The sequence below is a fragment of the Triturus cristatus genome, chromosome 2_2, assembly GCF_964204655.1.
Source record: "Triturus cristatus chromosome 2_2, aTriCri1.1, whole genome shotgun sequence".
Lineage (NCBI taxonomy): Eukaryota > Metazoa > Chordata > Amphibia > Caudata > Salamandridae > Triturus > Triturus cristatus.
The window spans coordinates 1088731157-1088753979 of record NC_140582.1 but is presented as its reverse complement, the minus strand read 5'-3'; the positions used below and the strand labels follow the sequence as shown (position 1 = coordinate 1088753979).

The 22823-nt window shown below is 46.2% G+C and overlaps 1 protein-coding gene across 1 annotated transcript in view; it reads right to left on the bottom strand.

Annotated features, from left to right (window-relative positions):
- The window catches only part of PTCD3 (pentatricopeptide repeat domain 3), a 367594-nt gene that overhangs the window by 245240 nt on the left and 99531 nt on the right, over positions 1 to 22823 (bottom strand). Inside the window, exons 7-9 of the mRNA XM_085642617.1 lie at positions 22547 to 22670; positions 12790 to 12902; positions 12332 to 12399 (exon numbers count right to left, since the gene is read on the bottom strand). Of these exons, the coding sequence (XP_085498743.1) occupies positions 12332 to 12399; positions 12790 to 12902; positions 22547 to 22670 (305 nt within the window). The remainder of the gene's footprint in view (positions 1 to 12331; positions 12400 to 12789; positions 12903 to 22546; positions 22671 to 22823) is intronic.

Genomic DNA, 22823 nt, shown 5'->3' with positions numbered 1-22823 from the left:
GTCCCCTATAGTTGATAACCCAGACTTTCCACCAGATTGCACATCCCAGGTCTTCCAGCGATGGAGGGAGGAGGGTTGTAAGCGGGTGGGTGCCCTGTTCGATCGCGGGGTTTTGATTCCCTTTCCTCAGTTGCTCATGCTTGCTGGAGGCCGATGCCTATCCCTACGCGCAAGTAGTACACTGGGTTACGCGGCTGGAGAATTTCGCGTTAATGTCTCGTCCCCTGACCTCCTTCGAAAAATGGCTGGGATGTAAGTCGGATGATCGTAAACTCATCTCTGAACTTTATGCCCTCATCACCTCTCAAGCGCAGAGGCGCCGCACCAAAGCGCAGGTTCGATGGGAAACTGACCTGGGGAGGGCCTTGTCGCCCAAGGAGTGGGATCACATTTTTTATAGGGCACAACATACCACTTCCAACACAGTAGGGGCCGAATCTACCTATAAGGTGGTTACTCACTGGAATTATACCCCAGCGCGCATCAAGAGATGGGACAATTCCAAGTCGGATCTTTGCTGGCGTGGATGTGGTTCTGTGGGCACTCTGGTGCATTTGCTTTGGCGCTGCCCCAAATTAGTGCGATATTGGACTACAATAATCAATGATATCGATGCCGCTTTCCAGATACTTTTGCCGCGTGCGCCCGAGTACACCTTTGCTAGGTCTTCCCCATCCCAAGTTTTTCCCGCTGAAGTCGCTAAGAGGTAAACAAATAGCGATGGCTTTGCTGGCAGCGTGACAGGTGGTCTTGGCGCACTGGGGATCGTTGACGGTCCGAGATCCTCGAGACTGGATCCAGAAACTTTGGCAACTCTTAGCGATGGAACGGATGTCCCTCAGTGTAGAGGGGAGGGGCACGGACTTTCCAAAGCTGTGGGCTCCCTTTTTGCAGATCCTCACTAAAGATTTGAGGGAAGTCACGGGTCCGAAATATTTGCAAATCTTGTGCTTTGTACCTCTTGAACCTCCAGGCGCAGTGGGCAGTGACTAACTGGTTTGGCGACACCTAGCTGGAGACATGACTGACGGCCTTGTCTGAGCTGAACTGATACGGAGGGTGGGTGGGGGGAAGTTTTGGGTGGGGGGTTTGTTTCTTTATTCCTGTTTTTGTTAGATAAAAGTGGTGCTTCCATTTGCGCCTACCTGGCTCACTCTGACTTACTTTCATTGCGAGGTTGGCCTCGGAGATGTAGAACTATACGCTGTGTCTATTTCTACAGTTTTCGCTCTGCGGCGCATAGATGTAGGCAGTATAGCTGTGCATCTGTTTTTGTGCCCACATAATAAACATGATTCATTCCTAAAATGCTTGTATCATATATTTTTTCTTGTATTTTTTTTTCTCAAACATTTGAATTGTATTAACTTGAAATGCTATTTGAGTTCAAGTAAAAAATTGTTGAGAAATCTGAAAAATTGGTATATATAGATGATTTTGTGTATATCACACATAGTAGTGCACGTTAGAGTCCAAGTTACCCAAGGGGACTTGGCCACTTCATATTTGTTAGACTATATGCCAGGCAGGCACATTTCTAACGTAGCACACTGATCGGTTAAAAACCATTAATAAACGCAACCAACGGATAAGAAATTGAGTGCACTATCCACAGCATTGTTCACTGTCACATGTATTACACAAACATACAATCTTTTTTTTTTTTATAAGTGGGAGAAATTTAAAGTGCAGAAAAATAATCTGCATAGGATTTCATAATATGGAAAATTTGTTTGCACAAAATTGTTGTATTTTTCCGTTATACTAATGGCACTGTCTACTGGACACTGGGCGTAAGGGGTCTGCTGTTTGTAAATGCAACACTTTGAAATGGGAGAAATTTGAAATTAATAGTTAACTTAATCATTAAGGTAACTTTCCATTTACATTTTCTTCCACTTAAAAGCATTCAAGAAACATCATATATTATTCACAGTTTCAATATTTAGTTGCAAAGGAATTTTATTTAAGAGTTAAATACCTCGGTGCTTCAGTTGTTCACCTCGGTTACCCAGCCGCAGCCTAGATCATAAATCTGACTCGGCACTGCTATCTGCAGCCTGATGATGATAAAAATGTAAAATGAACAAAGCCTTCCCTTAACTGCAAAAGGAAAATATGACTGTGTGCTTATTTAAAAATTAACTCAAGACTGTGAGCTACTCTGAAGGTCTCTGGGAGCTACAGGTAGCTCGCGATCGACAGGCTGCAGACACCGGAACTAGGCTTACCACCTGCGCCCATTGAGTGGTGCTTCCCGGTGAACCCCAAAGGCCTGTAAACTGTGGTTATACTTAATACCATAGGTTGCACTATCACTGCAACTAATGAGTGGCAGCTCATCCACCAGTCAGCAATTCTTTGATCAGGTATATAAGAATATATACTATACAAATTGTGCTCTATTACTCTAACAACCTCTATAAACAGTGTCACATACAACAGCAGTGTCAAGGTTGCCGCAACATGAAAAGAACACATGCAGAACCTTACACATCACACACAACTCTTCCAAAGAAGGTTATGATAGAGTCACATCCCTCCCATCACACATATAGGTCTGTCTGTAACCACCTGAAACACTTATAAACAACAATGCCAAACTAGGGCACACAGAGCGTTGGGGCCCCCCGCTGAAGCCGGGAGCACCTCCACGCACTATAATAGCCAGAATCTTCAATTACAGAAACTGCAACACGCTCCTCCATAGTGCTCGAGTACATGGGGACCTGAAGATCGACAACACGACCATCAGATTCTTCCCTGATTCCACCCTACAAGTGCAAATTTAACGGCGGAGCTTCAGGGAAGTCAAAAGAGCACTGTGGGACTAAGGGATTAAGTATATGATGATGTATCAAGCCAAGATGTGAGTGATTGCAGAGGGCAAGATGTGCCATTTTGCCTTCCCAGAAGAGGCATTCAACTGGATGGAGGACTGGCGAACGGTTGGACGAAAAGGGGCGATGGACTGCAAAAATAAGCGCCAGGATGCAGGAAAGGTGTCATGATGGCCTACCTTTCCTGGATGACAACGCTCCTCAGACACTCCCACGGACATGTGAGCATAAGCCCATATAGGCCAGAGTCTCTGGGACATAAAGTAATAATGTTGGGGATATTGATGCGAGACTGACCAGTGCAACTCCTAAAACTTTGGAAAGATTAGGTGTGGTGGGAGGAGGGCTTGCTTTGAGGGGCAAAGGAACCATCTGCATAAGATGCTGGAACTGGGCCTCTGTGATGTATCCAACGTAAAATGATCACATAGTGAGAATTTTTATCTGTACGTACAATAAGGTGGCGAGAGCAGCCTACCCACATTACTAGTTGTATCCAAGGGGCAACACGCACTCTGCAAGTTGGGTATGTGGGCAGTTCCAGGCTCAGGGCTGGAAGGAGGGGTGAGTTACTAGGTTCAGTGCATGAGTTTGTCTTCTATGTTCCTTTTGGGCGACAGACACTCTTAAATTCGAGGCAATGGGTGGTGTCTTACTCGCGTAGCAGGGAGGGGCGAGCTACAGGGTTAATTTGAACCGTTATGACAACTCACTTGAGTATTTGCTTGTCTACAGAACGGTCGGGGGCAATGAGGCAGTATCGAGGGGCAATGTACATAGCGCAGCCTACAAGGGGGGGCAGAGCTTCACGGGCATGGTGACGTCATACGAATGGGGTGGGGGCAGGGGGATCACATAGAGGGTGAGGTGGATATTTGAACCTGGAACGTAAATGGTCTGGGCAACAAGACAAAGCAAACACTGGTGCTTCAGCATCTACATAGGCATGACCCGGACCTCATATTAATCCAGGAAATACATCTTTGGGAAATCAACACAAGGCCCTTGATAGATCTGGCTATAAATTAGTGGTGCATGCGGGATACACCACTGACTCTTAGGAATCCTACTAAAGCATTTGGTAGCATTCATAATACAGCGCAAAGGGCAAGACCCCCCAGGGTCGATATGTTGCCATTTCAGGAACAAGGGAATGGTGTACACTCATTATCGGCTCCTTTAACGTTCCACCGCGTATTCATGCGGCAACACTGCAGAAGTGAGCGCCCTGGTGCTGGACATGCCTGAGAGGGTCCTGGGGGAGACATAAATGCAGTGATGGAGCTGGGGTTAGACAGGAAGAATTGTGCTGCCATGCAGGGACCGCTGCGGCCCTTCATGGGGGAGTTGGGTTTGGAAGACCTTTGGAGGCTGCACCACCAGCAACAAAGACAGTACACGCATTTCTCTGCACCACATGAAAGTTTCTCCCATTTCGGTTATATCTACACCAACCACCTGAGCGCAGGAACATTTCAGGCAGCGATGCACAATGCGAGGGGCAATGCCGATCACTTCTCGGTCGGGGTGAGATTGGAGGGACCCAACAGTTTGTGTTGCCCCTGGAGATAGACCCATAGTATTTGAAATAAAGAGGCTTCAAGGAGAAGATCATGGAGGGAACAGAGACGCACTTTGCTGAAAAGCAAGGGACTGTGTGCATACTTTGGGATACATGTTAGACTGTTATGTGTGGCCAGGCACAGGCACTGATAGAGGGTACCGAGAAAGAACACCGACTCAGTTTCTGCGCCATTTAGAGACATTTTGACATTTTGTAGCACTGGAAGCTAGAGTGCTGGCCGAAGGACTGGAGGAACACAAGACACCACGCGCATCTGGCAACAGGACGTCAGGGCACTGGCAGAAAACAGCGCAATGTCACGCACTGGCGATGCAATGCCCCTTCCCCTGATCTCCTTGGCAGTTCTGCCCAGAATTAAGAGTATAGCACACACCCTCGGTAAGCGGAGAGGCGACCCCAGAGACACGGGAGCCAACAACCCACAGGCTGCACTGCTAAGTGGGCAATAATATACCTAACGAAGAGGGCTGAGGCACTAGTACAGCGCAGGGCAGGGCGAGCCAGAGTAACTCCTCTACAATGGGGCTCCTGTGGACCGCGACTAGAGGGGAAGATAAATGTGAGATAAAGAAGGGCATTAACTGCCTCAATCGTGGGTGACACAACCAGGCACTGTGCACCACATACACGGAGGAGACCAACTAGAACAACGCAGAACAAATAAGTGGGGACTTGAATCGCGTCAAACGAGATGGCGAAAGATAAAAACCCCAAACCAACGAAGCAGGGGAAAATGGGCTGATATGCGAAAGTGCTACCACCAACAACTGGAGCGGAGGGAGAAGACACACCCCTTCCAGACAATGCATCCATACTACAGGCTATACACGCTTCCAGAGAAGCCCTGGAGGGGAAGATGGCCAAAATGCACTTGGAGGTGATGCTGCTGCGCCAGGATTTGCGTTTCGGAGAGGGTGACTGAAGCCAAAAATCGTATCTCCGAGGTGGAGGATGTGTCCTACACTATGCGTAACAAAGTTTTGGGGCTGGTGGCCTTGCTGAAAGAGTTGTCCTGGAGAGTGGACGACACACAAAATAGGGCCCGTAGGAACAACCTCAGTTTCAGTGGATTTCCAGAGGGAACGGAGGGGGACAGATCGGGACAATTTTTAATGACATAGCTCAAGGATTCCTTCCTAAAGGTGCAGTTCTCACCCGGTTTTATAATTTAGAGAACCCACAAAATGCCAAGTTTCTGTCCGCCGCCTGGGTCCCCTAGAGATCTTTAATTGCTTGTTAAACTTCCAAGAACATGATTTGATACTTCAGGAGCTGAGGCAAAGGGGGGAAATCAAACATGCTAATACACGAATAATTGTGTTCCCTGATTATTCCTGTGAAGTGCAAAAGCAACGGTGAAGCTTTGATGCAGTCAAGGCAAAATTGAGGACTATTGAGATCTAATATATGCTGCTCTTCCCAGCAAAACGTAAAGTAATCTTCAAGGGCACCTCACAATTTTTCAAGACCCCATATGAGGCGTGGGAATGGATTGAGGAGTGCACCCCATGAGATATCGACTGGACCCAACGGGAACGCCCCAGGTAGGCAAACAGGAGAAGTCGGGTTTCGAGAGACCCAGCGGGAAGAGACTGTGCCACTCGTCAGCTGCACACAGGGCCAACGGGGGAACACTTTTTGACCCTAAATAGACCGTAGACAAGAGGAAACAGAATTCAGAGTCAGAGGAAGAAGCTTCGAGAGGAAACATTGGACAGAAGCAGCAGAGAATCTGGGATTGAGTAGCCTCCGAACCATTGGAAAGAGAATATTCGTCTGATGTGGATAGTGACCACCCACTTCTTAAAGACATTCAACAGATCGACAGTCCTGGAGATCCAGCAGCAGCAACAATCTAAAAGTGGCAAAAAAGATTGAAATGCAGGAGTTAGATGGCCGCTGAGAGACAGTGAGACAACTAGGAGCCCACTAGACACTATATCGTTCAGCCCAAAGGCCTGTAGGACCGATAGTAGATACATAGTACGTGATCAATAGTTGATTGTTTTGGGGGAGGGAGACAGACCTCTTAAGCTTTACCTGTGCTGCAGTTGTCATGTTGACGAGTTGGGGGGCGGCGTGGGTAGTGGAAGAGTGTAGGGTGGGTAGGGTTCATGTTGGGAGATGAGAGATGTCAAGATATGTGTTGGGGAAAGGAGATGTTATACTTTGAAAATATTCAAATGGGTAGTGAGAGCAGGAGCATATAAGGGAGCAGCTGTAGGTGTGACAGAACACACCAGAATAGTCATGAAAAACATACAAATCAATACTGGGTGGGGGAAACTACACAATGACGTGGAACGTCAATGGGCTAGGAAATAAGATTAAAAGAGGGCTGGCAACTAGATACCTCAAAAGACTTAAACCTGATACTGTCCTCCTACAGGAGACACATTTGATGGGCACACATTGTTCCTTTCGAAAAGGAGACAATGCACTACACTTGCGCACACCGGATTTTCCACGGGATCGAGAGGTTTGGCCATATTAATTAAAAAATCACCCCCTTCCATACTACCAAGATTTGGACAAATCCAAATGGTAAGTTTGTAGCGGTACAAGGGGCATGGGGTCGAAGGGAGCTCATGTTGGTTAGTGTTTATGCACCCCCGCGGCTGCAACAGCAAACAGTAGACAAAGTAGCCAGGATACTTTTGGAGTCAAGGCCCTTTACACACATCATAGGTGGTGACTTTAACGATGTCACAAATCCACACAAGGATCGCACGCATGGAAATCCTGAGACACGTGGCCCCACTCACTTGGCCCAATTCCAAGACACGCTTGGTCTGACTGACATGTGGCGTCTACACCATCCAGTGTAGTGCACTTACTCCTGCTTCTCAGGCGCATGTAGGGTATTTTCCAGACTGGACTACCTTTTTGCCCCGGCAGGAGAGGTGGAGATGGTGGAAAGAGTGGAGTATCTGGTGAGGGGTACATCACTCACCTCTCTGGCTGATAGTGGGAAGGAGAACAAGTGGACGCAGAAAGGAATGGAGACTAAGTGCCTGGGCCTAACAGGATTGAGAGGTTGCCAGTGAAATCCGAATTGACTCAGAATTATGCTTTAGCGAGAACGAGGGCTCTGTGACATCAGCAGTCACTCTATGTGAGGCGTTTAAGACCTTGGTACGGGATAGGGCGCAAAACATTATAGCCCACAACAAGAGAAAGGAGACTTGACAGATTGAGTCTCTGGAGCGTAGGCTGTTGGAATTAGAAAGGACTAAGGGTCCCGCGGCCAACCAACACACACTCACACACACAAGGGGAATACAGGACACTGGTGAACCACGAAGTGAAAACCCAACTTCAGGCCACTAAACATTGGTTATACGAGGCGGGCGATAGAGCAGGGAAGCTCCTGGCCTGGCTGAGTAGAAAATAGAAAGAAGCGAGATGGGTGGCGGTCATACAGGAACAGGGCGAGACCCACACTACACCCCAAGACATAGCGGGTGCCTTTGCCCGCTACTTCACAGAATTATACAGAGATAGGCAACTAGCGGGCAACACACAAATTAGTGGTTACTTGGAGGCAATAGCTGTTCCCACACTTTTGCGGGAGGCCCGAGACATGCTAGAGAAAGAGCTGACCCTTGAGGAAGTGTTGGATGCCATTGGTAGACAGAAACCGGGGAAGACCCCGGGCCCGAACGGGCTGCCCGCAGAATTCTTTAAGCAAAATGCCAGCCTGCTGGGCCCCCACCTGTTAAATATGTTTTTAGCAGCAAAAGAAGAGGGGACATTCCCACCTGATCATCATACCGCCACGGTGGTGGTGATCCATAAAACAGGGAAGACCCCAGATGACTACCGGTCTTATTGGCCTATACCGCTACTTAATGTAGAGGCGAAAGTCCTGGTGACCATCCTGGCTACGTGCCTCCTGATGGTTATCACCTCCCTCATACACTGGGTTCAATCTGGCTTTATGCCAAGACGAGCCACACGTCTCAACCTTCACCGGCTTGCCAACTGGATGGATACGGTAAAACACAGAGCCAGTTCATGTGGTCCTCTTCCTTGACGCCAAGAAGGCATTTGACAGAGTTCACTGGCCATTTATATGGCAAACACAGTTGAGGTTTGGATTTGGGCAGGTTTTTGTGACCTGGGTGGCGCTATACTAATCCCAAGGCTAGGGTTCCAGTTAATGGGGCAACCTCGACGAGCTTGCCTGTGAGAAGAGGTACTAGGCAGGGATGTACCCTATCCCCACTACTTTTTGCTTTAGTCCTGGAGTTACTGGCATGTGAAATCGGATCCCATCCGGAAACTAGTGGTTTTAAGGATGAAGGGGAGCTACTGGGCGACGAGCGAATGTCGCTCTATGTGGATGAAATCCTACTATATGTCACTGACCCAACCAGGAAGCTTCCACCGGTCCTACAAAGTTTCGAGGAATATGGGCATCATGCAGGGTACAGAATTAACTAGGACAAATCTAGTTTATACTCAGTAGGGAGACCCATTGATAGTCAGGAGATCCCAGGGTGCCTGCAGGTGGCCCAAGAAGGGTTCCGCTACCTAGGCCTTTATATTACCACCAATGAGGTAGCGAACTTGACGCAGAACATTAAAAACGGGTCCTAACAGAATTTCAGGAGAATAAAGACGACTTCCGCTGACAATAATGGGTAAGGACGCCAAGTAGAAGATGATTATGCTCCCCAAGCTGTTGTACATACTATAAAACACCTACTGTAAGATACCCGAGGCCATTTTTACAACAATAAATAACAAATTACGCACACTTCTGTGGGACAGGGCGCACCCAAGAGTGGTGCTGCAAACACTTCAACGTCACCCGTATAATGGGGGCCTTGGGCTACCTGATAGAAGAGCTTATTACAGGGCGCCCATCTAGTGGTCATTAACGAGTGGGGACATACCTCAATAGACCACCCCACATTCGTGCTGGACCGGCTTCAATTTCGGCATTATACACACCTACACTACCCAGAGGGTGATAGAACCCTGGAAGGTAGCAGAGAGACAAATGAAGTGGGACAAAAAAACTCTTGAAAACCCCTGTGGGATGGAGCAAGATTGCCAGAGATTGGTAAACTCCAGGGCTTTAGACAGTGGAACATGATCGGAATCTCCAAGTTAGGAGATATACTAGAGGGAGGCACCTTTGCCACACTCCAGATCACATATCAACTAAATGACACTCAAACCTATGCTTATCTCAGGCTGAAGCATGCATGGAGGGTGGAGGGGTTGGACACAACAGATATCCCTGAATTTGCCCCCCCCCCCCACGCCCCCCCCAAGGGTAGGCTCTTACAGGAGGAAATCCCTAATAAAGCCATCTCATGGACATACAAAACACTACTTAAGAACATCCCCGACAAGCTACTACTAGATGATATCGACTGGAAGGCGGCCCTGATGCACCCACGAGAGGTAGCCATAAAACAGAGGTTGCATCTCATACAATTTAAGATTCTTCAGTGTCTACTTTAATGTCGTTTTCAGAGCACCTCTACATACCATAGGAAGACCAGACACACTCGACTGCCTACGATGTAAGACCATGCGGGGCACATATATTCATACACTATGGGAGTGTAGCAGTATAAAAATCATATGGGCCAGATACTGGGGGAACTGAACAAAATACTTGGCGCGCAGCTCGAACTAGAGGCTAAGTATGCCCTGTTTGGTATCCCCACTGAAATGGACCTGCCGCGTAGCAAACTTTCACTATGCAACCTCGGATTGGTGGTGGCCAAAAGAGACATAGCTCAATATTTGGGAGCCCCAAGTCCCCCTACACTGACTGAACGGAAGGCCTGCATTGATCAATACATGGTAGCAGAAAGAGTAACATATAAGGCTAGAGGCTGCCCCCGAAAATTTAAAAAAATATGGACCCACTTGTTGAATTACTATGGATTGGAGATGGGAGATGAGGAGGATGCAATAAGCCCAACACAGGAAGGTCCAGGCAATGAGAGAAGATAGGCTTTCCCCGTTCTCACTGACAGGCCTGCACTGTATAAATATAACCTTCCCTGATTGTAGTTTTATGATGACCGAATCAACTGTGACCTCCGTTAGTAACATTGCCGTGCCATTTTGTTGTCTATGAAATTTTGTAATGTCTTGCATCTACTCGCGCAACTCGTGTATCCAGGGTATTTATGTTATTTGTGTTAATAAAATTTTTTTTTTTTAAAAGATGCTCTCTTTAGTGTATAAAGGCTTTGCTCATCTTGGACACTCAATAATACATACACACTTGGCAGAACTTCTGACTAAAATCTGTAGTTTGGGAGGGTAGTGAGAACAAGGGGTATCCAGCCAATTCCTTTCTCTTGGGTAGGTTTCCTGTACCTGAAGAGAAACTTATTTGTTATTTATTAAGTGTCCAGTTTCCAGTCAAAGGTTATTGGGAACTGTAGTTTATGAATAATGTTCAGGGCTGCAATATTATTGCACTTTCGCTGATGCAAGGGGGAGCTTGTCAGGTCTTCAACCCAAGGCAGAGAGTGGCTGCCTTCTCTTTATAAGCTCCAGAAAGCAGTTAGTTTTTATACCCCAGCCATTTGCCTGTTGCCTTAAGGAGGTCTTGCTGATTCCAGAACCATGCAAAAAGAACAACTGATGGACAAAATGCAGAACAATTTCAAACATTCACCCGAGTACAGAGATCTGGGCCTAAAGCCAACGTTTTTTTGATCGCCATGCCATTTCAGTTTGAACCCAGCTATATGCAAATCAGTCTTGACCCTGCTCCTTATGGGAACAGTCCAGCTTGAACTGCCAGGGAAGGTCCTCCCTAGACTGGAAACAAGCTTCCTAGGACCGGTTTCGGTGTTTCACCCCTCATCAAACAGGCTTGCTTGACTCCAGTGGCAGGAAAGCACGGGACCCACGTCTGGGCATACCCATCCCACTCGGGGTGACAAATGCAAAAAGAACAATTGATGGACAGAATGCATAACAATGTCATACATGCACCCCAGTACAGAGATCTGGGCCTTAATCCATTTTTTTTTGCTCCACATGCCATTCCAGTTTGAACCCAGCCATATGCAAATCAATCTTGACCCTGCTCTCTGGCATGGTGAGCAAAAGAACGACGGATTTAACCAAGATCTATTGATTGGGGATGAATGTTTGATTTGCTCTGCATTCCGTCCATCATCTGTGTTTCTTTTGCTTTCTCGCTCCGGGTATGCCCTGACGTGGGTCCCGGGCTTACCGAGCCACTGGATTCAAGCTAGCCTGGCTAATAAGGGGTGATGACCCGAAACCATTCCCAGGATGGCTGTTTCTGGTCCAGGGAGGACCTGGCTTGGCAGTTCTGGCTGGACTGTTCTCATGAGACACAGGGTCAAAACGGATTTGCATATGGCTGTGTCTAAACTGGGGTGGCATTGTGAGCAAAAGAACAATAGATTTAACCCAGATCTATTGACTGGAAGTGAACGTGTCATTTGCTCTGTATTCGGATCATCATCTGTGTGTCTTGATTCCAGAACCATGGCAATTCTCTTCATAGCAATTGTGATGCCAGAGAAATAGTAATTTCTAGTTGCCGTCAGTCCCTAACCGTAAAAGGCCATGTCCTGTTTGTTGATCATAATTTTGGAGTAGTAGTGGGATGAAACCCCCACCCAAACAAAATTAGCTTTGCTAATGCATTTGTTTATTTTAGTTGCTTTGAAAAGCACTCATTTGTGTGTGAATGCTATTTTGCAACATTGGTTGCAATGAAGGTTGTGGTATTCCTTAAAGATACGTCAACCAATGTTCCCAAAGGAGGTTGGGAATCCATAGATTGTATTTAAAAAAGAAATAGCTAATTAGTAATACTAATGGGGTCAAACCTATAGATAAATCATCAGTATTCTACATGCAGCTGTTTCATGAAAAAGTCCAATACCTCCACATGCCAAATGAATTTCCAGCTCTTCTAAGTGGTCCAGGCCGCTTCTTATGATTTGCTTCTTCCTGAAAAATATTTGCAACACTTTTTTTTTTGAGGAGTGGCAAGGATAGCAGGCACATCAAATATGATTTAAAAATGCAATAGAGGTTAGGCTTTTAAGGAGGCATTTCTGTAACACACCTAATAAAAGCCCACAACCTGCAGTTTCATTCCACCAACCACCATCCTCCTAAGCCTATGAAAAAGAGGCAGAACTTTAGTATCCCAGAACGGGATGAGACTTGCTGCGGAATCTGCGTGTCTACCCCTCCACTGATGTTTACACAGATGGCTGTCAGTACAAAGTGCATTCTCTTCAAGCACACAAAAATACCGGTTTACTACATTATGGTTACAATACGCATTTTTCATGCCATTAGCAGTGATGTTAAGAAAAAACAACATTTGCCTACCAGCTCGATGGCCTCCGCTTCTTCTGGTTGGTCACCACGAGGCGGCTCTCTGTCTCCATAAAAACATATTAAATCCAAGAGACTGTTTGTAGTTTCCACAGATAATGTTGTACCTAAAAGCAAATTTACAAATGTTTAAGGTTGCATGATTTCTTTAAATATTCAGACGAAGTCCACTGATCTGGTTAGGAGGAGCCTTGAAAACATAGGACTTCAGAGGATAGCTAACTAGCTTAAACAAATACTTCAATACTTCAAATATGGCTTGGTTCCAGGTACGACGGACTGGGATGCGGCCTGAGTAATTACCAGAAGCTTAGATGAATTTGATCCTTCGCTTTTTTGTATACTTTAGTGTGTCACCCTAAGTGGGACAAGTATGCCCAGAAGTGGGTCCTGTGCACACAGTGTCACTGAAACTAAGTTATAAATGGCTGATGAGACCTAACTAGGGCAAAACTGGTCCTAGGTTGCTTATGTTCGGGTTCAATGAAGACCTGGCCTCGCAGTTTGGGCTGGACTGTTCCCATTAGAGCAGCGTCAAGACTGATTTGCATATTGCTGGCTCAAAAGTGAGGTGGTATGGTATGAAAAATAACAATGGACTAGGATGCAGACTTCAGTAATTACCAAGGCCTTAGATCAATTCAAGCATTCCATCCATCACTTTTTTGCTTACTTCAGGTACACACAGCAGCATTTCCCTACCAAGAAATAATCCAACTATGTTAACTAGACTAAACAGCAAGGTCAGAGATAGAAGAGACCACTTTCAGATAAGAAGCCAATCTTCACATTAAAAAAAAATAACTTATATCTTTATGCTCTACTTGGTCTTTTAAGGAACATGCTTAATAGCAACAAGCATAATGCATGGTTTACAAAGTATTAATACAACAAACTATGATGGTATAGAATAACTCATTCACAGTCTAAACCCCCCAAACATATTTGACGCTGTTAGAGGCAGCTTCAAGTAATAATGTTCTACTCACTACAGACTGCACACCAAAGGCTGCTCTCTAGACAAAACAGTTGCCACTGTTTGGACAGTAAAAAGCAGAAAGGTGAAATGTTCACAGTAACAAATGACAGTTATAGCAAATAATTATCCATTTAATATTCAGAAAGTTAAAATAATGTAGCTAGAAAAAGAAGCTTTGCAGGTTTGAATACGGAAAAAAGGTCTCATCTTCAAACCTGAAAAGCAACAATTTATTTAAAAAGTTTTAGGCAGTAGCATTTGATTTGTAATCACAAAAGGACTCCACAATGTGTGGAGGAGGGAACAGGAGGCGTGGGGTTCTAGGAGCAAGCGGCCTCCATTACTAAATGTTTACCACAAAATAGCTGCTCCTAGTAAATTTAGACCCTACTACAGTTATAAAACCATTGTGAGTGGGGACAGCTCACAAAAAGTGACGGACTGGTCTCACACACCACCTGGTGTCATGCTTCATCTTCGGCCAGTCCTCGCCCTCTAAAACCTTCATTTGATAAAGGGTGGGCATACACCTGGAGACAGGGATGCACTTCTAAACTAAGGAGTGGGGGCCCGTGAAACGGAAAGTGAAGTTAAAAATCATTATAGTTACCAGAAGGTAAATTTTAATGTGCCCAATAACTATATGATGCTAAAAACAAAGGACGGCGAGTGGGGTGTTTAGTGTCCCCTAACCGTCTCGTGGATGGTCAACATGTTTCTGCCATGTAGGCACGAGTGGGTCCAGGGCATTCATCAGGACCTAAGTTTAAACTGGGGGCTCCGTTCTTACCAACAAGTAGCAAGAAAATACCACTGTGCGGGTGTGGCAAAGGCCGCACTCCGTTTCCTAAATAGCTTCCAAACGTCAAGCCCTAGTTGGAACAACTACTTGCCACATGGGAGGAGGGGAGGGGAAACTCCTGTTCATTTGTCTCAGGAAAAGAATCCCACGATCATCCTATGTTGCTGCTCCCAGTCCTCCCGAATGTAGCATTTGATTTGCATCTTTGGTCTGAATAAGAGAAATAGGGTTGTGAACTCTTATGATTTTTACATACATATTTAAGGTTAAAATGGAGGAAGCTCCCTCCTGGGCAGTCACACAAAGTTCCCTATTGTCTTATAACTGCCATTCAATAATTTATTACTGGGACACCAACGTGGAGATGCTTGGGCAGTGCTAGTCCCAGTCAAGTATGGGCGTTGCATCAAGGAATCTCAGCATAAGTGTCTTTAAAGCCCTGATCAGATAATCATTACTTGCAGCATTTAGAATCGCTCGTTGCTGACTAACCTGAACATTGTGCTGGGTTGAGATTCCAGGGCCCTCATCTGTGCCACTACGGATTTTCCTTGCATCTTGGGAGCTTGTGCAGCGAGGCCCCTGTGACAGCAGGACTGCGAGGACCAGCGCGCACAGCGAGGAAATCACCGCTGCAGCTGGGTCCTCTTCCCGTCAGCTCCTCCTCCGTACCTCCCCCTATTTAATACCACGAACGCTCGCGCGCTAGCGGGACGCGCGCGGGGCGACGCTCGGGCGAAGAGCGGGCTGTTTGTGGCCGTTCGAGTATGGGAGAGGCGGGGACAGGGCCAATCTCCTATGCTCGACAGAGATCACAAGGGACTGATCTGAGGAGTGAACCACGGAACATGTCTGCAAGAGAGACCCGGAGTAAAACTGCGCAGGTTGCAGGAAAGCCCACAGGTACTTTGGACATGTACTTTGCCAAGGCTGGCTCTTTGTTGATCGATGAAATAACAACCTTAGAGAGGCGCATTTCTCAGGAAATTGACTGGGTCAGAAGATCGTCAATGGGTCCCCTTGCACATGCTACCTCCCCAGTAAAACTGTTAGAAACTATTACTATCGAGTGGGGGAGGGAACTTGGTACCTCAGCGGCATTGGAGCCAAATATTTTGACTCCACTTACTGTAGACTGTGACATCTCTGCCTCTGTTGATCTGAGCATACTACCCTTTCCACCATCCAGGCTTCCCCCTGCTCAAATTATTTGCAAAGCAGGTATTTCTACTGATGCTCCCTCCACCGATAGATCCAACACAATTACTCAGCCAACGCAGGGGGACCGGGGGGGAGCAATTCCTAAAAGAAAAAGAAGGGCTCAAACTGCAGGGGGGCGTAGGCCTAAGACCCCAAAGCACAACCCGAGGGGTGAAGCCAACCAATATGGTGCGGTTTGTATGGGGCCAGATACACCTCTAATCCAGGACCACAGATCACCTAGCCTCATCGCTACACCCGCATGGGTGACATTTCTCTTTCAGTCATAAAATCTCTTATGAAGGAAATGCTCACTCCACTAGTAGATCGCCTCGCAAACCTAGAATTACGCCTAACGAATTTTCAAAAGGGAATTGATCAACTAGTGGATGCCTCTAAAATAGCCAGCACAAACCTGAACCCCACGACAGCACCCTTAGCCAGGGAAGGTTGTTGCCCACAAAAGCTTGCACATCCACACCTCCCCAGACAATCCATTCCCCTAACATCTAGGCCCCCGATTCCACCTTGCATACCAACTCCTAGCCCGCATGTCACTACAACATCATCTGCAGTACGGATACAGGGTCAAGATAGTAGACACAGGACAGTCAATTTACCGCCGGAGGCAGCTCCGTACACAGTCATTCTAGCCGATATCTCCGAACTTAAATCATCCAACAGAGAACCAGTCGAGGCTCTGAAAAACAAGGTCATCCACTGGCTCTCTAAAAACAGGCCTCTCCCCTCAGGTATAAATAGAGAGGTCCTTATGGTGAGGAGACTTCCGTGGCTTGGAAACACCAAAAAAACTATTCTGGGCGACTGTGTATTGATCAACTTCAGGGACCCCCGCACAGTATCACACATATGTAGCTGGCCCCACATCACATCAGGATCTTCTATCCAACCCCTCCCACTATCATTCTTTTATCCGCCTACAAGCACTGAACAGGATGAGGAAGGCTGGGACTTAGCAGACAGGAGAGGAGGTAGAAGGGGTCTAGGGGCTAGCAGGGACTACATGACTACAGGTTTTTCCAGATCTGATCATTTTCCAACTTATAATAGATTCAGTACTTTAGACATGGTGGATTGACCGTTTGTCCCGGAGGGTGGTGGTGCCACGACCCACAATAAGAACAAAACACTTAACAACCAATCAGTACTTCCTAAGGAGGAGTATTCTGTGTATACTCAAGCTAATGGTGAGGGAGGCCCTGGGATCATTCGTTCCACACCTGGTATGCCACCCGAGTGGACTATCCATGGAAATCATTCTGGGACAAGCCTTCTCCGGGGGACGGATTTGGGTGAGGCCGTACACCCAATTCATCCCCCCGCGTCAAATAACTCTTCCCCCCTCAGGATTATATCCTGGAATGTGGCAGGCCTAGCCAATAAATTGAACAACCCGGCCTGGAGTTCCTTCATGGAGCAAAAAGACATTTGTCTGCTCCAAGAGACATGGGCAAGAGAAGACACCACCCACAGTGGCTTTGCAACATTCTCAACATGTGCAACATGGGGGGGTAGAGGGCGCCCTTCGGGCGGCCTTGCTATATGGGTGGCCACTGACTTGGGTTGCAGGGCTACTGTTCTCCCAACGAATACGGCAGATATCCTTGCTGTACTCCTGGAATGGCCAAATGCCCAAAGCCTCCTGCTGATAAATATCTATTCTAGGCCAACCAACATCACACAGGAGTCGCCTACCATCACGGAGCTTGCCCTTGCCTTGAATGACATTATGGAGGGCACCCCCTATCTCATAGGAGGAGATTTTAATTGCCACTACGAGCCCCTCTCAGGCACTATGGAAGGCCTGGCCCTGGAGGAGGACCTTCTGTGGCACATACCGCCCCCACAGGCTCCGGCCCCAAGAACATGGTCCCCCCTGGCCCTACAAATTACCTCCCTAACCTTAAAATACGGCCTCCGGGCCTGCAATGGAAGGTTTAAATCCGAGAGCCTGGCAAGATGCACTTTTAATAGAGTGGGCAGTGAGTCACAGCTGGATTATGTCCTGGTTCCCCTGTCCTCCTGGTCGTACATCAGAGATTTCTGGGTCACTACCAGGGTAGACAGTGATCACAATGCTTTAGCATTAACATACAATCATCCTGGGCCCATGTCCAGGGGGAAATATAGGGAGGCAACCGTGGAGAGTTTGGTCCTCGAGAATAACAGGCGCAGAGTGAAGTGGGAGCTAGTAGCTTCCCACCCGGCGGTGATACCTAACCTATATGCACAGGCAGTTCACCTACTAGAAAAGGTTGAGGCGCTTACAACGAAAGGCACCACCGAGGACGTACATCTGCAAATGGGCCAGTTACATGCTTCCCTCGCTAAATCACTCTCTGAATCCCTAACCAAAAAATCAACTAGGCCTTCTGGAATAACAGCTGGCCCCCTCTGGTACAAAGGTGCTTGCCGTAAGGCAAAAACCGATCTCATGACTTCAATTAAAGAAGGAAAGGGCAGTGTGGAAATCAGGGCAAGGCGATCCACCTATAAGTTTTTGATCTCTAATGCAAAAAGCGAGTGGGAACATAACAAATGGATCAAACTCACCAATTCCCTGGCCTGTGCGGACTCGCGCAAATTTTGGCGCTGTGTCAATACAGGCTCGGAGGAATTGATATCCGCCATAGAACCTAATATTTCAGCCAAGGCATGGCAGGACCATTTCCAGTCCCTTTATAAACCGCCTGAGGATGACAGGGTAAATTCGAGACAACTTCATTGCCCCGTTGGGATTGGTGAGCTGTTTACAACTAAGGAGGTGCGTGCAGCTGTTATTGGCTTGGCATCAGGAAAGGCACCAGGGCTAGATGGGTTGCCGGGCGACCTATTTAAGCAGGAACCGGATGTCTGGTCGCCTTATCTCACGATTCTCTTCAATGCCATCCTGGAAGGCATGGCTATGCCGGGTACTTGGCTGGGTGCAGAGATCGTCCCAATTTTCAAAAAGGGTTCGCCTCTGCTCCCCGCCAACTACAGACCTATTAGCCTCATAGACGTGCCACAGAAGATCTTTGGCAGACTTATGTTAAATCGCCTCCAGGATTGGATCGAAGACATCGCGATCATGAGTCCATACCAAGCGGGGTTCCGAAGAGGCATTTCTACCACCGACCAAATCTTCCGTTTGAATCTTCTATACTGGAAGACGGTGCTGATCGAGGGCGGCACCCTTTATACGGTTTTTGTGGACCTGCGTGCCGCCTTCGATTTGGTGCCTAGGGACAAACTATGGGCGGTGTTAACGGAACTCGAGGTTCCCGCAGACATTCTCTCAATTCTGAAAAGACTGCACCAGGGAAATTTCGCCAAGGTAAGATGCGGCAGAGGAGGTATTCTCTCGGACGCTTTCCCCGTTGACAGGGGGGTCAGACAGGGCTGTGTCCTTGCTCCGACCCTTTTCTGCCTCTTTGTCAACGGGGTTATAAACAATCTTAGCGCCCTGAGTAACATCGATGCCCCCAAGCTGGATGGCAGCAGGGTCCCTGCAATTATGTTTGCGGATGACACCCTGCTGCTTTCCAAATCTTCTATGGGTTTACAACGGGTGCTGGATGGGTTCGCGAGTTTTTGTGCGGACCGCGGTTTGGAGATCAATGCTGCTAAAACCAAGTATATGATCTTCAATCCGCCCCCCACGACGCGCGCGAGATCCTCTATAGCGTCCTGCAGATTAGAGAGGGTCTACACCTTTGAATATCTAGGAATAGTTATCAACCAGTCTATGACTTGGGATTCCCACAAAATAAAGGCAAACATGAAATTGTCCCAGCTGGTGGGTGGAATTGCTAGGATGACCAAAGGACTGACCTACAGACCCTTTGGCCCACACATACAAATTTATAAAGTCCAGGACAGAGGGGCCGTCACTTATGGAGCCGAAATATGGGGCCATACACCTACGCAGAAGCTCCAGGTAACGGAGAATAATTTTCTCAGGCAGTTGGCAGCCCTGCCTGTAAGTACACCCCTTTTGCCACTCAGACTAGATCTGGGGCTAAGACCAATCTCAGAGGAGCTGGGCCTTAAACCCCTAACATTTTGGTGCAAAATATGGTCCTCGCCAGAACTTTCTAATTACAGAGCGGAGCTGTCAGAGATCTTGCGCCTCTATAATAACATGCAAATTCCATGGCTAAGTTACATAAAGCGCACCTGCGAGTTATTGGGCAGACCAGACCTGTGGCGTGACCCAGAGACGGCATGCTCCAGGGTCTCACGCAAACTTATTTCGAAGGCATATTATGAGCAGAACTTACGAGATGCCATCATGAATGCGCGGGGGGTCCCATACCGCCCACTTCCTGGCCTTTAAAGACTCATACCACCTAGAGCAGATCTTTAATGATATGGGCCCGCCACTCACAAGGAAGCTTTACATGCAATGGCGCTACAGTACCCTCCCTCTCAGGGCGTACACGGCTCTTTGGGCACACTCGGACCACACAGCTATATGCCCTGCTTGCAACCACACACGTGAGACAGGTTTGCATGTTATATTTTTCTGTTCAGTGTACTATAGAGCAAGGATTTATTGGCTCCGCCCTCTCCTTAGAAAGCTGGGCTTTAGACAGCATTTCCCAGCTTTCAGAATACTGAAAACAGATCTGTCGGCTCCAATTGTATTTGCAGTTGCCAAATTCTTAACATCAATGTGGTTCACTCGCATGCATGGTCTTAAACTACTCCAGTCGAACGAATTAACGTGATGACTTTAGTTCAACTGTGTTGTGTTTAAATTCGAAACTGAAAATGACGCTATTTTATACTGTTACGATTTTATTGTATTTTTTGTACTCTTTTATGGTCCGAGTGACCGAAATAAAGATAAATGATGAATGAATACATGCTGCAAAGCCACAGGGCAGGAGACCTGGACAAGCAACAAACATGTTTGGAGCAGTGATTCACAAACTGTGGGTTGTGATCCACTGGTAGGTCTCAAGTCCATTTTAGGTGGTTCATGAATGTCCCCGCAATAAATAAAGATGCCTTTAAATTCTGTATTTTATTGTCACATTTGCTGCCCTTCAAAGACAGAAGTTAAATGTCAGGCTATGTCCTCTAACAAAATGCTGCTTATTTTTTTTTTTAATGGGGATTGGTGATTGATGTTTACAAACTGCTCTAGCTTTGCAGTCAGAGAAAGAAAAGTAAAGTGAATTATGTGTCAATCTTACTAGCATACAGGAAGTGTGAACGGTAAGGCAGTAAGATGTATTTTTTGTAACACAAAATGTAAACACATGTAGATTAATTGTTCACATTCAGCAGTCAGGAAAGCCAAAATGAAGCACTTTTTTGCAACTCTGAAGTATGACGGAAACATATTTTAATAGAATTAAAACAAATCAAGACACTAGTTGGTGAGGCAAAAAAGATAAATATTCACGGAAACCCGATTTCCACACATCATCATTTGTGAGTAATAGTTTTATCATTAAACTGCCACATAATGCTGTAGTTACATTAAAAAAAAAACTGCATCCATTAAAGCTAGATGGGTTGCAAAAGTTTGTTCTTCTAAAAAGGGCTCTGTGGTTCAGAAATTATTGAAAAGCACTGGTTTAGACGATTATAAATCCACTTCAACTTTCCACAAAGCGCCTATTCTAGCCCAAGGAATACAAATAAGATATACCTATGGATACATCCGAATTATCTTTATGTACAGTGTCACAAGCTGGGTGTCTACATAAGATGTGGGCATGCCTGAAAATATCACGATATTAGGAGGAGGTTACAGACACATTATCCATAACTTTTAGCATTTACAGACCTGTGTAAGATGGAGGCATGTATCCTAGACCTATTTTGGAGCACACATGTAGCAGTGCTCTGTCAAGATTCCTAGATCTATCATTGCTATTAGTAAGGAGAGCCATACCAATGCCATGGAAGCCCCTGAAGCCCTATTGCACAGAAATGGGACGACCTTCTGAAGATCTTCTAAGGAGATATTAATAAAAATGAGGACATGCCACCATGACATACAGGAGAGCAACATAATATTAAATCAACAAATTTAGACTTCAGAGAAATAGAGATGAAAGTTGTAAATCAATCCTGATGTACGGTCATAAACATTAAGATATGTACTAAGGAAAGTGCCCTGGATAGGGCATTAACTCCTGGGCATGTTCAAACATCTCCCTCCTACACAAATGTGTTACTGACTGTATTGTTATTTTTTTTATAAAAAAGAAAACATTCTGTTGTCCTGAATAAGATAACCTCACCTGTGACTGTTAATAAGATATTGTTTAAAAGTAAAGATTAGGCATGCACAGAAAATGATCACCATGCAACCACAAATAAAAGATAAACGTAATCAAAGGTCAAGTAAGTGGTGTATGTGCTCATGAACTAGAAAATAAATATAAACTCAACTGTTATACTTTGATAAACTGAAAAAAAAGTTTGAAAAACAATAACATTATTATACTAAATAGTCATCCCAACTCACATATACATTTCCTAACTTCAAACTGGTTCAACTGCTCAAGGCAAATAAATGTACAAATTGGCAAAGGATAAATACATATTTGCTTATCACAGGCCCAGGATTAACATTCACTAACTGCACATACATTATTTCTTAAAAATTGACAGTATTCGTACTGAAAGTTTCAAATAAGCCCAGAAATCATGCAAAGCTTTCCACGGCAACCACAATGTTACCAGAGTAGCTCACCAATTGACCAAGGCACAGCTTAGAAGGCAAATTCCCAAGAAAGAAATATCACCTGCTTGCAGAAGCTGGTCGAACATGTCCACTGAATCTTTCACTCTCCTGAGCTGGATACGTTCCTTCAAACCTGCTTCACTCACCTCTTCAATCTGAGGCTGAAGATCCTCAGGCATCAAACACTGAAAGCAAGGTATCTCCCGATTAATAAAAAAAGATTTTGTGCACTTATCACTTAACAGGTTTTAAGGGAAGCAAAGCGGACTGGCTCTGCCTCAATAACAAGCTTCCTCATCTCCAAATTCCATACAAGACCGTGCATTTCAAAAACAGGC